The sequence below is a fragment of the Zootoca vivipara genome, chromosome 3 (assembly GCF_965207765.1).
Source record: "Zootoca vivipara chromosome 3, rZooViv2.hap1.1, whole genome shotgun sequence".
In the NCBI taxonomy this organism is placed as follows: Eukaryota; Metazoa; Chordata; class Lepidosauria; order Squamata; family Lacertidae; genus Zootoca; species Zootoca vivipara.
In genome coordinates, this window is record NC_142586.1 from 3,793,974 (window position 1) to 3,811,673 (window position 17,700).

The 17,700-nt window shown below is 43.8% G+C and overlaps 1 protein-coding gene across 6 annotated transcripts in view; it reads right to left on the bottom strand.

Annotated features, from left to right (window-relative positions):
* Positions 1-1,148: 1,148 nt before the first annotated feature.
* CLIC5 (CLIC family member 5) overlaps positions 1,149-17,700 on the bottom strand; it is a 71,601-nt gene continuing 55,049 nt past the window's right edge. For 3 of the 6 annotated variants that reach the window (XR_004692282.3, XR_015948816.1, XR_015948817.1), the window contains 3 exons: positions 14,463-14,644; positions 10,974-11,183; positions 1,149-9,509 (listed from right to left, as the gene is read on the bottom strand). Coding sequence is in view for 3 of the 6 variants with exons in the window: in XM_035110305.3 (XP_034966196.1) it covers positions 11,025-11,183; positions 14,463-14,644 (341 nt within the window). In the remaining 3 variants the exon portion in view is untranslated. Of the gene's footprint in view, positions 11,184-14,462; positions 14,645-17,700 lie in introns of all 6 variants that reach the window. The other 3 variants (XM_035110305.3, XM_088665502.1, XM_035110306.3) reach the window with 1 other exon arrangement.

Consider the following 17,700-nt stretch of genomic DNA (forward strand, 5'->3'; position numbering starts at 1 on the left):
ACAGTGCTGGGCCCCTTTGATTCATCGTACGCCAAAGGGACTCCAAAGTTCCCTGGCTCCTTTTTTAAAAAAAGCCTGCAGAAGTAGCTAGCAATTAAAGGCATCTGCTGAAAAGGCATGCACAAAATAGGAAGGGTGGATTATGCCCAGAACTTTGGTTCCAATATACTTCTGACGCTGAGTTGTCATATTTTGTCTCTAAGTCAGTACGAACTATACATTGTATGCCCCTTTCTATCCCATTTGCTCTAGTACATTTGCATTTCAAGGATGGAGTCAGATGACTGAAAGCCACAAGGTAGCAACACATCATTTTACTTTGTAGTTAAATGGAACTGCACGGAAAGGTGGTCATTCGGGCCTCTGGCCATAATTAAGCCTCATGAAACCACCTCAAATTTCCAAGTGGCTGTAGAAGATTGGTAGAACTAGGCTAACTCTTTCCCAGGAGCATAGAGGACAAAGTCCACTAAGCAGATGAGAACTCTGGCTCTCATCTGCAGAATGGCAGAATGGTCTGTTTTAAAAGTCTGCATGATCTAACTCCTGAATTCTTCAGTTTAGTGTACCCTTTTTAAAGATTTGCTGATAAGAACTCCAAACTACAATCATTTATCTTAAAGCTAGGTCAAAGGTATCTGAAAAAGCAACAGTAGTGTGCTGAAAAGAAAGAGATTGCAGGATAAAAATGAAATAGCTTTTCAGGGAATAAGTGACTTACTAGGAAAGTGTCTACAAAAATAATAATACTTCCTTTAAGACAATTGTTTTATTTTTACTTTCTAATAATTAGCAGTCAATAGGTCACTATTCCTTCCTTTGGTTACAACAGACCCTCATTTCGGAATAAACTTGCAGCCCACCAGATACTGCAAAATCGAAGATCCATTGCCAGTTATGGTGAATGGAGAAACTGAGTTAAAGAAAGGTGCTGTTTGTTTGTTTGTTTGTTTAAACAATGCTCCCCCTCCTACAGCCATTCTTAAAATGCAGTTTCTGCAACCTCCGGAAAAAAAAGTGTCCCACTTCATGGCCTATGAACATTGTCACAAAAGCAGGACGACATTTTTTACTCTGGTTTAATGAACAAGAAAGCTACACGTGACTTTAAAAAATAGCTTAAATAAGACAGACAGTTGTTTAGTTAATACGAGAAAATAAACCCCTTTTTATTAAAATCAGCAGGTGCTATTCAAGAACAAGAGAAAGTGTTATAAAATATCTCAACTTTGCAAAGTTCTGTTGTGTCTTTCAAACGTACCGGTATCATAGTATTGTTTTATTCGACTATTTGCCATTGTCATACACTTACACTGAGTTCAAAAATACAAATATGTAGTATTAATTTTAAAGGTGACTGCATCACTTAAAAATCAAAGACTTTACTGTCCTGACAAGACAGAATTGCCCAATAGGATCAAAACCCACAGATAAAATGAATAAATTATTCCTTATTCATATGTGTTTCTCTGAAAAGCACAGCATTGAATGTAGGTTGCAATTTCAATGTTTCACTATTTACATGCTGCTCCAAACTGAACATCTACCCACTTCTGGGGCAAGTTTCAAAGCTGCACCATCCTCTTCCTGAAGGGATGTTATATTACCACCTGGTGAAGATATAATATTGAACCACAGAGCTGGACTTTGGAGGTAGCAGCACAGGGACCAATCCATACACGGAGCTCCCTGCACTGCAGGTTATCCTGGTCAAATCAAAAAGTGCCCGTCTTATTTTGTTTATCTTTATGATGCAGCAATGAAATAAATACTATCTTTTCAGACTGCATTTTGATTAATTTGAACTTCTCTTCTGAGTAGTTGAAATGTCAGCAAATTGCCTTTTTGCGCGGACAGGCGGAGTCCCCCAACCCCCCCCAACCCCCCCAGCAAGGCACATAACAACGTGCTATGGGATTCAAATTGGCCACAACTTTATTAAGATTCAGATGTAGGGAGACCTTGGCTCAGGCATTGGGCGTTATCCTTCCCAGTCCCCAGCTGGGGTTCTGGGAGGCTTCGGGGTTATCTACATGTATGGGGGTTGGGGCTGGCTCTGGAGAACATATGTTCAAGTAGAGAGAGCCCGCCCCCTGTTCGCCGCCGCTGGAAGGGGGAAGTGATGACGCCTATTGGCATGGTCAAGGCTTCCCCAAATACCCCGCTCTTGTTGCCGCAAAGGGGGTGAGGTCTCTGCCTCACACCCCTCCCTCTAGGAAAATCGCCAAAGAATTCCGCCCAAGGCCTGACACCGCCAAAGTTGTGACGTATTGCTATGGGAAAGGCGAAACCTGCCAATGCAGGAAAATTCCTTTCTGACCCTTCAACAGCGGCCTGTGAACCTGTAGAGAAAAGGTTAACCTGCAAAAAATCATGAATGAGGGTGTGGAGGGTGGGAGAAGCTCTGGAACCGACTGGTGCTTGGAGGTAAGATTCAAATTCTCCTGTGTGAGCTGGACAGTCCCTCCCCTTACCTGGCCATCCCCTGGCACCACCTCCCCAGGCAGGATTGGATGCTGGGCTTGGGTAGGAGGAGACCCCTGGCATCCTACCTGGGAAGGCGATGCGAGGCCTGAACTACCAGGGAGTCGCCTCTGGGATCAGGGGGCTGCGCGCGTCCACGCAAAAGTCGCCCCATTGATGTGTGGAGCGGTCATTGTTCAAATGTGTAGCCCACAAAAGCAGAGAACCCTATGCTTAACTGAAAGGGACATTTCTTACACCCAAATACTGGGCCTACAAGAAATTATTACAGAAGCAAACATGCTGGGCTTCAAGGTTCTCTTTTCTGGTTTGAATGGCATCTCTCAGGATACGTCCTCGTACAGTCCAGCTTAAAGCCGTTAAGAAAATTATTTATCAAAGGCACATACTTTACAATAATTAAGAAATACTATAGCCACTCATCCTCTCCCCCCCCCCCCAAATTGACAATGGGACATGGGCAAATACCTGCCAAAAGCTTCAAAATGGGTGGAATTGAATTTACACAACTTCACAAGCTCATCGAAAAAATCTGGGAAAGAGAAGTAGTCCCATCAGACTTTAGGGCTGCCAAAATTATCAATCTCTTTAAAAAAGGTGACAGAACTGATTGTGGAAACTATCGAGACATTTCTCTATTAGCTGCGGCCGGCAAAATTCTCGCAAGGATCTTCGCAAACCGTCTCGTAACAATACCCAAGGTGAACTTTCCTGAATCCCAAAATGGTTTTCGGCCTTCTAGGGAGACAGTGGACATGATTTTCACCGCTTGACAACTTCAAGAAAAATGCAGAGTGCAAAACCAACCCCTGTATATGGCGTTTATTGACCTGACTAAGGCTTTCGACACTGTAAATTGTAATGCCCTGTGGACTGTCTATCTGAAAGTTAGCTGCTCAGATAAATTTGTGAACATCATTCGGCTCCTCCATGACAATATGACAGCAACAAGTGCAGATAACAATGGCTCTCAAAGTGAACCATTCACAGTGGGATCAGGTGTTAAACAGGGTTGTGTTATTGTCCCAACTCTATTCATTTTTTTCATTGCCATGATCCTACACTTTGTTGAAGGGAAACTCCCCACTGGAGTAGAAATCATATATTGAACAGATGGAAAGCTCTTCAATCTGAACAGGCTGAAAGCAAAAAGTAAGGTTAGTGTAACTTCCGTCATAGAGCTTCAGTATGCTGATGACAACGTAGTGTGAGCATGCTCAGAGGATGACCTCCAAACCATCCTAAATATCTTTGCAGAAGCTTACGAAAAGCTTGGCCTATCACTCAACATCCCAAAAACCAAAGTGCTGTACCAACAAGTACAAAATAACCCCTCTGCAGCGCCACAAATCCAACTCAATGGTGTAACGTTGGAAAACGTTGATCACTTCTCCTACCTAGGCAGTTATCTTTCCACAAGGGCCAACATTGATGCCGAAATCCAGCATCGCTTGAGCTCTGCAAGCGCAGCTTTCTCCCAATTGAAGCGTCAAGTGTTTCAGGACTGGGACATTCACAGGGAAACCAAAATGCTTGTTTACAAAGCTATTGTACTACCAACCTTACTATATGCTTGTGAAACATGGACCACTTATAAACGCCATCTCCAACTCCTTGAAAGATTCCATCAACAGTGTCTCTGATTTTTTTTACACATCACTTGGGAAGACAGGTGAACTAATATCAGTGTACTGGAAGAGGCAAAGATCACCAGTGTCGAAGTAATGATTCTTCAACATCAACTTCGTTGGTCTGGTCATGTTGTGCGGATGCCTGATGATCGTCTTCCAAAGCAACTACTCTATTCCGAACTTAAAAATGGAAAGTGTAATACTGGTGTTCAACAAAAGAGGTTTAAAGACTGTCTCAAGGCAAATCTTTAAAAATGTAGTATAAACACTGACAACTGGAAAACACTGGCCTGTGAGTGCTCCAGTTGGAGAACAGCCTTTACCAAAGGTGTCATGGGCTTTGGCGACACTTGAACTCAGGACGCAAGGGAGAAACGTGCTAAGAGGAAAGCACGCTTGGCAAATCCACACCATGATCAACTCTCGCCTGGAAACCAATCTCCCCACTGTGGAAAGATTTGTGGATCCAGAATTGGCCTCCACAGTCACTTACGGACCCATTGTTAAAACCGTGTTTATGGAAGACAATCTTACCCGGCTACGAGTGATAGAAGAAGAAGAAGAAGAAGAAGAAGAAGAAGAAGAAGAAGAAGAAGAAGAAGAAGAAGAAGAAGATAGCCACTCATCCTTTCCCCCAAGTGACAATGGGACATGAGAGACCACTGAGTAATCTCCAAAATATTCCCCCTCCCATTTTCTTAATATCAAGCGAATTTAGCAAAGGGATTGCAAAGGTGGAGTGCAGACCACCACAGGCAAAAGCAGCAATTCAGTATGTTCTAAAAATGTTTTGTAGAAGATTGTTCCTCAAGTGAGTTTTGTGCATTCAGACACAACAGGGTGTGCATTGTTGCTCCTTAATTGCTTGTGTTGGGTGTGTGCAGTGAGACAAGAGGCCAAAGGGTAAGTGCTTTAAATGTACCCGCATGAGAAAAGCGATTTGAGCAGAACAATGCCTGCTCCTGTTGTGCTTTATTGTGTTCTTATAAAATGGGATTATGCTGTTGTTATAAATAGAAAATGACTGGTGACAAAAACATCCCTTCAGAGCTGCTGTTCTCACCCTGCGGTTTCTGATGTCAGGCCAATTTAGGGGCTGTGCTGCTGCAGCCATATGGGGTCTGACTCATGGGTAGTCAGTCTGCACTACTTTGCTTCTAAATAAGCTTTTACAATGCTCTACAGTAGCCCAGGTTGCACATGTGTTGGCAATAAGGAGGGCTGGAAATTTACCTGGGGCAGCCTGTTTGGCATTGCACGACAGGCTACATTAGAGCTGTGCCCACAGGTGCCAAATAAAGAAAATACTCCAGTGCTTATGTGCTTAATAGGAGGGAAAATGAGGTTTCTAAATTATCTTTTTAAAAACAACAACAATGAATGCAGACCCCTCCAAAAGCGTACTCTGCCACTGACCCTTTGTGCAAACGACTCAGGCGGTTTCTCTTCTACCAGCTAGAAAACCTATCACACAATATTTGGTATTTCTTGGCAATTTAGTATTTATTGATTTATTTATTTTTTCCCAAGTGCAGGAATGGTTCCCATGTGCCTGTGAGTTACAATGTCTGTTCCCCCAAAGTCTTTTATGAGTAGCTTTTATTATCTCCAAAGTTTGCAAAGCATTTTGAAGCCAATTGTCCACAGAAGGTAATTTGGTTTTGTCCATTTTTTCAAGATATAATACAGATTAACAAATTGTTTACTAAACACCAATGTTGCTGTTTTTTAATAGAGTTTTAAAAGAGTCCGAGCTCTCCCCCCTCCAGGTTTAAAACACATGATTTCCCCTATAACCCGTTTGATAGTTATGACAGTAAGTTTCCATAAAGCTATTACATATTTACATGACCACCAAATATGTGCAAAGCCTCTGCAGTATAGGCAAACACTGTTTTATTGCTTTTTCCTTTATTGGGCTTCACAGATATTGCTCCTCACGAGGAGGCGGGTGCAGCTGCAGGCAGCCAAGACACTTCCAGGGGAAGGAAGCCCCCCCCTTGCTGCCGCTGCCACCCCTGTTCTGGCCACGGGGGTGGAGCTGGGCTTTACCCCTCCCACGCCTGCAGCCGGGGGGGGTGGGGGTGGGGCAGGGCGGGGCTTAATATACTGCATAACTTTTATATGCACTGGGAAACCAAAAGAATTGTGTGACTGGCTTTAATGTGATATTCACTTTGATTGTGGTGGTCTGGAGTGGAACCTGCAATATATCTGAGTTATGCTTGTATACTGTTCCTTACATTGCCAACAACTTGAGCTAACTTAAAACCATGTATTTTTAAATTACCATTTTGAAGTGCATGTTAGATCGCATTTCCAATAGATCTAACATCTAGCAACTTCTTTGTTGTATTTGTGCATATTTCTGACAAGTTTTTGCCAAATAAATTCCAACTGGATTCTTCTTGCTGCTTTCTTTTATAACTATAGTTCATGACACATTTTCTATGGTAACCCTTTTTGTGATATCTTGCCTGAAAATATGTTTTCAAAAGTTGTCAGTGCCCTATAAACATTTTCACTTCTATTCCATTCTAATAAAAGAATTCTAATTTGCAAGTACTGAAAGGGGGTCTTATTAATCCAGATTTTGAAGGCATGTTCACTACACATTGGTATTGCGCAGTACTGTTTTTTAGTTACGGTAAATCTCTTATCCTAAGCATTTGTGAAAGTCCAAAGACTTTTCATTTCTTGCAATATTAAATTTAGCAGGACAGAGCATATGGGTGATATTTCAGGGACAAGTCATAATCAATATTTGTCCCATATTTTCATAATCACTCTACATATGTCATCAGTTTATAACACTTTCCTTTCATCATTTTTTGAATAAATCCAAGAAAGCAAAGCAATGTCTACTTGATATCTGTTGTCTACTTCAGAGATTCTCTGCAGATATTCTCTCTGGAAAGCCACTGGCACAGAGCAGTGAGGAGAGCTGTGCCAGTGGGGTGGAGTACGGGAGGCTGCAATGGGGCAGTGAAATGAGAATTCAGAGGGGCCACCATGGAGAAGTAGAAGTGGACCTGGCAGTTTTTCAAATATGTGGCACCTTACAGACTTTACAGATGTACTATGGAGTTTCTGATAAGTCTGTGATAGCTCAGTTGGTGCTGATAACGCCAAGGCTTCAGGTTCGATCCCCATTTGGGCCAGCTGCACATTCCTGCATTGCAGGGGGTTGGACTAGATGATTCTCGGGACCCCTTCCAGCTCTCTGATTCTGTGGTCTCTGCTTCATCAGAGGCATCTGTTGTTTTTGCTATGACAGTCTACTGCAGTTGCCCCTCTGGAAATCCTTGAGGTGTTTGCTACGGTTCAGATTAAAAAATCCTAGTAACTTCTTGGCTTTACAGATACGCCGGATTGTCAACAGCTCAAGTACTCTATTAGAAAAAGGTGCCCTTTAGCAGTTTCTAAATTAATATTAAGAGGGAAATCAATGTGGATCTCAGATAGGAATGAAGTACTTAGTGAAGTACTGGTGTCTTTGAAACAAATATCTCAGAAATGTTTGACTACAATGGACATTTTTACAGACATTTGGTCTGCATTTTCTGAAACATCAATGATTAAATCCACATTGTTGGCTACTTTTCCTTCTGATCTGCCTCTTTCTTTACATCTTGTGAGAAATTTATGAACAAAGTTATTACTAATCCATACTGTCTGTCTTGTCATTTAAGTTTTTTTTAAAAAAAATCACTTTGCCAAAGTAGATAAACTATGTTTAGCATGATTAACACAAACTACTTCACATTCAGAATTGAACAGAAAGAAATTCTGACTGAAGTCCATTTGAAGTTGACAACAAGCACACATTAGGGATTTTCCCAATTATTTATCAAGCCTCAGAGGCCTACTGAATTAAGTAGGTCACTCTTAAGAAATCCAGCTCCCCACCAGAAGTAACTGTTTATTCCCCTTTTTAGTACCTTAGCTCCAATCTAAAAGCATGAAAAACCTGAAAATATTAAGTTATCATATCCTATTCCATTTCAAAGACACAAAATATGCTATATTTTAAAATAATATGTAAAACTGGCCATGTCCGTTAGTATCCACTTTTCACCAAAACCGCTTGACCGATTGCGTTCAAATTTTGACACAATGTCACATGCGAATATGAGAGTGACCCCATACCATTTTCAAAGACAGATGTCACACCTGTGCCAGGTAAAAAAACAAAAACCCCATGTTTCAAAACACACCACTCAGACGAAAATGCATGCTGGGAAAAGAACCAGGTTGCAAACCAGCGCCCCCAGCGGCAGCTACACTGGTACTGCACCTATAGAACCTTCCCACTCAACAGCAGCTTGGCTCCCATTTACATACCAGGCCAAATGGAGGTACTGACTTGCCTGGGTGGGGGTTGGGGGGAGGAGGGGACGGGATAGGTCAGGGCACGGTGGGACCAGTCACAGGGATGAGCCGGGGGTGGGGGGAGGAGGGGGCGTGATACGTCATGGGTCGGGACAGGGTGGGGGGAATCACGGATGAGCCATAACAACGTGTGGCCGGGCCAGCTAGTAAATAATAATAATAATAATAATAATAATAATAATAATAATAATAATGGTAAAGGACCCCTGAACTTAACCGTCCAGTCAAAGGCGACTACGGGGTGTGGCGCTCATCTCGCCTCAGGCCCAGGAACCCGGTGTTTGTCTACAGACAGCCTTCCGGGTCATGTGGCCAGCAAGACTAAACCACTTCTGGCGCATGGAGCACTGTGACGGAAACTAGAGCACACAGAAATGCCATTTGCCTCCCCACCACAACGGTACCTATTTTTTTATGTGCACAGACATGCTTTCCAACTGCTAGGTTGGCAGAAGTTAGGACAGAGCAACGGGAGCTCATCCCGTCATGGGGATTCGAACTGCCAACCTTCTGATTGGCAAGCTCATGAGGCTCAGTGGTTTAGATCACAGTGCCACTTGCATCCCTGTATATTATAATATACAGTGCTGGAGTAACAGGGGGTTGGAGCTATGGGTGCCTTAGCTACTGTGCTGGCAGCCCCTGTTACTCCAGCACTGGAGGTTAATCCTTCTGGAGGTTAACCCTTCTGAGACTCCCTGCAGACGGGCAGGAGTCAGATATAGTCAGTTCGCTTCCATTGCCTAAGCCAATACCACTCACATTCTGTAACCAATAAAGTTGTGGCCTTTTTTTTAGCCCATTAACCTAAATACTGGTTTCATGTGTCTTTATTCTTACATCTCGGAAGGGTTTGGGACCTTGCCACGCCAACACAGTTTCTGCAAAAGAGATCCAGGGAATGCTAAAGAACCCTGATCACAAAATGTAACATTTGCCTGCTCTTTGAGCCCTGGGTGTCCTTCTTTTCTTTCTTTTTTAAAAAAAGTGTAGTTTAAGGAACTGCAGTGGAGACAAAAGCAGAACAACGCATTCAGAGCCAAACATTTTGCCTTCCAAAATATTAGAAACTATGAGCTAAAACACCTACATTTCAAAACACAAATAAATAAAAGTTTTAAAGTAATTTATGGAAGAAAATATCCATTGGCTTCAAGCAGAACTCTTAATACAAAAGCTAGATTGAGCACAGAATAATCCATTTCATAAAATCTATTTAGGTGAAGTCCAACTTCATGTCAACAGACACAGCAGAATTTCCCTTCCTCTGATCCCCGCTACTCCCCACTCCCCCCCATTTCCCCCAATCTGCTCTGGAGGGTCCTTCAAGCCCCACAATAGTTTTTTAAGAGCCCGCAAGGAGCTGTAGGAGAGAACGTAGGGGGATTCCTGTTTGTGGACACAGAATCTGCTGCCCCTGTGGGAAGCTGCAGTTGGATGTTACCCTCTGTGAGCACAAAGAAACCTACCAACTCTCGGAAGCAGTTATATACCTGCCAAACTTCAACCTAGTGTTGGCAGTGGGGAATAATTACTTTTTAAAACAAAACTGCTGTTTTCAGGATTTCTAGACCAAATGACGACTTAGGAATATACCAGGCACCCCCAAACTTCAGCCCTCCAGATGTTTTGGACTACAATTCCCATCATCCCTGACCACTGGTCCTCTTAGCTAGGGATCATGGGAGTTGTAGGCCAAAACATCTGGAGGGCCGCAGTTTGGGGGTGCCTGGAATGAACTCCATTTCTTATCCATTCATATGAGGAATCAGATTTCTGTTGCATGCTCCTTTTTTTCTTAACATGCTGAGATGTTTGCAAGGATACTGTAGATCCTTGTGAGTTAGCTGTGAAGAGCCATTCAATATATATCTAAATTCCATCGCAGTACTGAGTTTCTTTTCAATATTACCTAGGCTGTTTTTGTATTAACATTGCTCCTCCAAATATCTTTGAATCATAAATGTACAGAAAATTATTGCATTCACTACTTCCCCACTGCTGGGACCTCTGCTGAGCAAATCTACGTACCTGCACCAGCATTCACTCAGGCTTCCCCCCAAAGCATGAGACTTCTCCTATAACTGTCTCCTTGATCTATGAGGGCAGGACACGCTTCTAAAGATGCTTCCAATTCCCGCATGACAATATCCCCTTTCTTACTGTCAGTCCTATTTTTCCTCCAAAGCTATTGACGGTGTATTTTTGAATAGAACACATCAAGGGTTCATGAAAAAAGGTAGAAATACTCCAAACCCAAATTATTCTTTACATTCATGTTCTACTTAACTTTGAAATTTCTAGCTATAGAATGTACTCTTAGCGGGAGGTTATTTAATCAAACATGGTGATTTCAAAACACTGGTCATAAATGATAAAATTTGTTCCAGCAAATCAGTACACATTTCAGAAGTAACGTTTCCTCTTCTGCATTGCCACCTTCCATTTTTTCTGGGGAACTGATACCTTTATTTCCAGCCATCCAGTGAAATAGATTTTGATTAGGATTTGGGTACATCAAATCCGTTTGGCTACATCAGCATAAGCTATTTCAATTTCTTTGTCAGCAGCGCAAGTGTTGATGAATTCATCCCGAGCATAAGCATTTCTCAGGTATCGCCAAAGTCCCGTCATTTCTGCTGGAAACTCATAGTTTCGATATTTCTTCGTTACAATCTAGAATGAAGACCCCCCAAAAATCTGCTTTTAATACTTGAATATTATTAATATGTTTTGTAACATATGGACAAAAGGAATTAAGAATATAGCGGAAACCATGAAGAAGTAAGTACAGTAATACTTTCCCCAGACTACGGCCCCCGGGCCAGATGCGGCCCAATTGGCCTCCCAATCGGCCCGCGATGACCCCCGCCGCCCGCTGCCGCCGCCTGCTCTTACAGCGCACTGCGTGGTGGCGCACTTTCAGATCTGAAAAATATTGCCGAAAATCGTTTCTGCGCATGCGTATGGGCCTCTCCCGACCCAGAAGAGGTCATTTCTGGTGCACTTCCGGGTCGGGGGAGGCCCATGCGCATGCGCACAAACAATTTTCGGCGATTTTTCCGGCCTGGAAGCGCGCCACCGCGCCAGTAAATTGGTGTGCGCACGCGCACTGGTGCACACTCCCCCACCCTCCGGCCCACTGCACGCGCACTCCCCCCGCCCTCCGCGCGATCGGCGCAGTGGGCACCGGCCCGAAGGCGGGTAAGTCTGGGGACCCCTGGTCTAATATTAAAGTATTATATAATGAGTTTGTTAGTACAGTATAATTGCAACTTACCTGAGAGTTATGATTTTGGTGTGTGTGTGTGTGTGTGTGTGTGTGTGTAAAGGCAAAATTGTGCAAAGACTGAATGACCCATGGAATTCCTCTCCCCCTGCTGTCCAAGATCTTGTGAGATCAGGAGATCTTGGCTGGCTCCACAAGATAAAATAGTTATGGGAGACTTCAACCAATATCTGTTGGAACGCAAACTTGGCCAAGAATAAAAGGTCCAACAAATTCCTCCATTGTCTTGCTGACAATTTCATTTCCCAGAAGGTGGAAGAAGCATCAAGGGGATCATTTAGTTTGGACCTGGTCCTCACAAACAGGGAAGAACTAATTGGAAAAGTCTGCTCCCCTTCCCCGGGGGGGCGGTGTTGCAGGAGGGCACCCGGGACCTCCCAGTGACCAGGCGGGAGGGTGGAGGGATGTTGCCCACATCACTGTGGCTCCCAGCTGTGTCACGCCCCCCAGCTGACCAATTGCCATTGGGTAAGCCTTTGTGATGGGAGGGGAGGTTGTAGTCTCCGCCTGCCCCTCCTCAATAAGGGTATCCTGTTAAAAGGGTCCAGGGGTGTGCATCCTGTCCAAAGCCTGGTTGTGGGCTAGGGCCATGCCACGACCCATCGGGGACCCTGGGGGTGCCCCGATTTGACATATGTCATAGGGTTCCCCCTACTGGTGGTTTACCCTTAGTGTGACTCCTTGCAGGTGGGCAGGAGTCAGGATATAGCCTGGTCACCCAATGCCTAAGTCAAACCGCTCACATCTGTAACCAATAAAGTTGTGGCCTATTTTAGCCCATTAACCAACATTATCCGTGTCCATGTGTGTTTATTATATAAGGGAACTGTGGGACGTGGGGCCTTGCCATGAAAGTGGGAGTATTGGGAAACTTGGGAGGAAGTGATCATGTCCTCCTGGGTTTCATGATATAGAGGCAGGAGAAAAGAATTTAAGAAGGCCAATTTCGAAAAGCTTAAGGAGCTACTGGGTTAGATCCCATGGTCAGAAATACTCAAAGAGAAGGGCGTCTAAGATGACTGGGGGTTTCTAAAAGGAGAAATACTGAAGGCCTAAATGCAGATAATTCCAACAAGAAAGAAAAGTGGGAGGCATCAAAAGAAACCAGTGTTGGTGCATAAGGAGTTTATGGATGAGCTTAGATTTAAGAAGGGTGTATATATGAAATGGAAGAAAGGAGGAGTATACACGAGAAGCCAACAGTTGAGGGGGAAGCACAGGTGGGCCAAAGCTTAAAACGAGCGCAGGCTTGCAAGAGATATTTTTTTTAAAGCTTTCTTTGGCTATGTTGAAAGCAAGAGGAAGAACAAGCAAGTTCCTTCATGTGAGGAAGCTGGCAAAATGTTGGTTGAATGAGGAAACTGTTAGGTGGATTTGGAATTGAGGGGATGCTCATTAAATTTGCAGACAACACCAACCCAGGAGAAGCAACTAATGCCGCAGAAGACAGAACCGGGATTCAAAATGACCTTAATAGGTTGCAGAACTAGGCCCAAACTAAAAAAAGGAATTTCAATGGGGACAAATGCCAGGTTATGCACTTAGGTATGAAGAACTAGATGCACAAATATAAGGCTTAATGTGGCTGACAGCTGGCTTACTAGCAGTCCATGTGAAGAGGATCTCGGGGTCTTGGTGGACCAGAAGCTTAACATGAGTCAACAGTGTGATGCAGCAAAAGAAGAAGAAAAAGCTAATGCTAATCTAGGCTGCATCTATAGAAGTCTAGTGTCTCAATCAAGGGAAGTAATAGTCCCACTCTATTCTGCCTTGGCCAGACCACACCTGGAATGCTATGTCCAGTTCTCGGCACCACAATTTGAGGAGGATATTGACAAGCTGAAACATTTGCAGAGGAGGGCGATCAAGATGATCCAGGGTCTGGAAACCAAGACTTCTGAGGGAGCTGGGTATGTTTAGACTGCATGCCATGTTAATTCAGTTAGAAGTGCCCTTGTGGTTTTTATGTTGCTGGCATCACAATTTTGACCCAACAACAAGTACCAGAAGTGTATTGGGTTTCTACTGATCCTGCTGATTGAAATGATACTGCAGAGTAGTAAGACACTGAAAGATGAGTGTGGTCAGAGCACCAAGGAACTGCTGACCATCCTTTGCTAACCTGACTGCTTGTTAATTATCAAGGGTGATCAGCTGATATTCCTTAATGGGCTCAATGGTTAAGATCTTTTATCAAGGGGAAATCTTCCTGCAGGGAGCAGTCTGCCCATAGCTGTCAAGTTTTCCCTTTTCTCGCGAGGAAGCCTATTCAGCATAAGGGAATTTCCCTTTTTAAAAAAGGGGAGAACTTGACAGCTATGAGTCTTCCTGTGTAGGCAGAAGTCATGGAGGCTGCTTACTGAATTTGAGCAGCATCAGCTGTGAGCTTAGCATGTCTTGGAGGTCCCCACCTGTGGATCTTGGGCAGGGAACCTGGGGATCTCATGCAGGTTTAGCAGTTCGGCTGCCAGCTATAACAATCTGCTGTGTTTGCAGTGTGCTTTGCTAGTACTTTTGTAAATAAGCCAAGTCACCATCCAAATACTGTATTTATGTAGTGCTCATTCTCCTAGGCTTCTCACTGCTCAGGGAAATGCAAAGCATGTAAAACAATGAGGGGAATGGGGGGCAAATAGGTGCCTGTTCCAAAGACAAATTATTTTCACCTTGACAACATGAAGTTTGGGCAGAAGGTTGCAGTCGGCCAGAGTTAGCTCATCCCCATCCAGGAACTTGCGTTTCGACACTTTCTCCACCTCTGTGCTACTTGCATCTATCTCTTCAGGTAGAGGATTTCTCAGGTAGTCATCCAGTTCCTTCAAAGCCTTTGTTAGACCTCTTTCCAGGCCTGTGTCAAGAAGCAAATAAAGAGAAGAGTAAATAAAACAGAATTTCCAATAAAGTTCACGGCCATGTGCAGAAAACTTTGGACCTAGCCTGCTGGCAAAGCTTGTGATAGTTGTGTGTCTGGCCTATGTACTGTTGGGGTGATGAATCCTAGTCTTCGCCAATAAAGACTGACTGTGGGACAGACTATAGGAAGACAAAAGGAAAGGAAAGTCCAAAATGCTATCTTTTACACACCACCCTGGAAACCTTAGAGCATTTTTGGGATACTTGGGACAATTACATTGGGCTTCTGGTCTCATACACAAGCCTGCTGTTGGCTCAGCACTTCATCATTGCACTGTTATTTTTGGACATTCTCCAAAATGCAGAATGAATTTCATCTCTCTGCTCCAGACATTCTCTCTCCTTCTAAAACATTGCAATTATAAAAATCTCTGTGCCACTTTAAAAATTTTTTAAAGGTATTGAAAACTCAGTTCAGTATCCTTGCCTTCACGACATTCAGATAATTCAGAGAGGGGTCTGTGATGCCGAACTGCCCATCCTTGCATGACCAGGATCTTAGAATATACCAGACAAGTAATCTGACAACAAAATCAAGTCATGGAGAGTCAACAACAGACAAACGGGGGCTAATGTTGCAATACCATGCACATTTACCTAGGAATAAATCACATTACACTCAATAGGACTTACTTCTGAGTAATTGCAATTAGGATTTTGCTGCACAGTGTGTATTCAGTAGATTTTGATGGTAATGATGATGATATATCAAATTTAAATTCCCCCCTCTCACAAACACATTTTAAAGGCTACAGAATATTAAACAGCCCAAAGCATGGTTGAGGAGGAACATTTTCGCCTTGTGCGTAAATATGTAAAATGAAGGCACCAGGTGAATTGGCAGCCAGTGCAGTCAGGCCAGGATTGGTGTCATCAGGGCCGGCTCTAGGTAAGGTTCCAGTGGCACGGTGCGCCAGGGCGCCGGGCCGGGAGGTGGGGTGCTGCGCAGCGAAGCTGTGCGGAAACCAGGCAGGACACTGCGAGGGCGGGGGCGCCGGAGCGATCTCCACGCCTCAGCACCAGGGCGCCCGACCTGCTCCAGACTGCCCTGGGTGTCGTATGTTCCTGGTGAGCAATCTGGCTGCCCAATTCTGCACCAGCTGAAGTTTCCAAACTGTCTTCAGAGACAGCCCTACGTATAACACATTGCAGTTACAACTGAACCTTTAGTTGACTAACAGACAAAAGCTAGTCAGTAGCACCTTAAAGACCAACTAAGTTTTTATTTTGGTATGAGCTTTTGTGTGCATGCACACTTCTTCAGATACACTTGAAACAAAGTTTCAGACCCTTTCAGACCCAGAGGGTGGTGGGTGTGGGTGGGAATGGGTGATGGGCTGAGGGGAGTGGTAAACCTGTAGATGGCTGTTAACGACTGCTGATGACTGCAATTAGTCCTGGGGGGGGGAGCAAGGGCTGAGGCGCTAAAGAAAGCTTGATCATGCATAATGAGATAAGAATCCGATGTCTTTATTCATCCCAGGTGGCTCCATGGTTTTAAGCTTGGTAATGAGTTCCAATTCAGCAACTTCGCTTTCCAGTCTGTTCCTGAAATTTCTCTGTAATAAAACAGCTGCTTTGAGATCTTGTATAGAATGTGAAGTGTTCTCCTACTGGTTTCTCTGTCTTATGGTTCCTGATGTCAGATTTATGTCCATTTATCCTTTGGCGTAGGGTTTGGCCTGTTTGTCCAATATAGAGAGCTGAAGGGCACTGTTGGCATTTGATGGTATACACAATGTTAGAAGATGGGCAATTAAATAGTCCTGAGATGGTATGTTGGATGTTGTTGGGGCCAGTAATGATGTTGTCCGGGTGTATGTGGCAGCAAAGTTGGCATCTGGGTTTATTGCAGGCTCTGGTACCAGTGTCCATGTTAAGTCTGGTGGTTGTCTTATTGTGGGTGAGGAGTTGTTTAAGATTGGGTGGCTGTCTGTAGGCAATGAAAGGTCTTCCTCCCAGAGCTTGAGAAAGGGAGCTGTCATTGTCCAGGAGAGGCTGTAGATCTCTGATGATGCGTTGTACTGTTTTAACTTGGGAGCTGTATGTGATGACTAGTGGTGTTCTGTTATTTTCTTTTTTGGGTCTGTCTTGCAGCAGGTTTTCTCTAGGTATCAGTCTGGCTCTGTTGATCTGTTGTTTAACTTCATCAGGTGGATATTTTAGTTCTAAAAAGGTTTGCTGTAGATCTCTTAGGTGAGATTCTCTGTCTGTAGAGTTGTACAGATGCGGTTGTAACGTAGGGCCTGGCTGTATACGATGGATTGTTTGGTATGTTTGGGATGGTAGCTAGAAGCATGTAGATATGTTTGTCGGTCAGTTGGTTTTCTGTATAAGGTGGTGTCTATACGTCCATCCTGTATTTTTATAGTAGTGTCCAAAAAATGTATTTCTTGCATAGATTGGTTCATTGTTAGGTTGATGGTGGGGTGAAAGTCATTGAATGTCTGGTGGAAGGTTTCCAGGGTCTGTTGTCCATGTGTCCAGATAATAAAAATATCGTCAATGTATCGTAGGTACAAGAGAGGTTTGAGTGGGTAGGAGTCTAGGAAACGTTGTTCTAAATCTGCCTGCTGAGTACATTTGTGCTGTGCTGCCTCAGATTCAACATAGTTTTTTCTGCCCGTTTCGTGCCGGGCGCCAATAATAACATTGCCAATGCCCTATCCCATTTTCAGATGCAGCGCTTCAGATCGCTGGCCCCGGCTGCCAAGCAGTGTCCGGAATATTTCCCACCTCATCTTTGGAAACTTGGCAAATGATTGTCATGCAGGGAGTAGTGGCATCTATTTCTCCTTCCACCTTGAGTCTTATAAGAAGGCCTGGGTGGATTTTTTGTCCTTTATTGCCCTTTCTGACTATCGGTCGAATAAAGTATTTTGATTGATTGATTGATTGATTGACTGACTGTCGTTTATTGCCCAGCCTACAGGTGGCCCCGCAGTTAATTGCCCCACAACACAGCAAGCGTTGTGATATTTGGCTCATTTG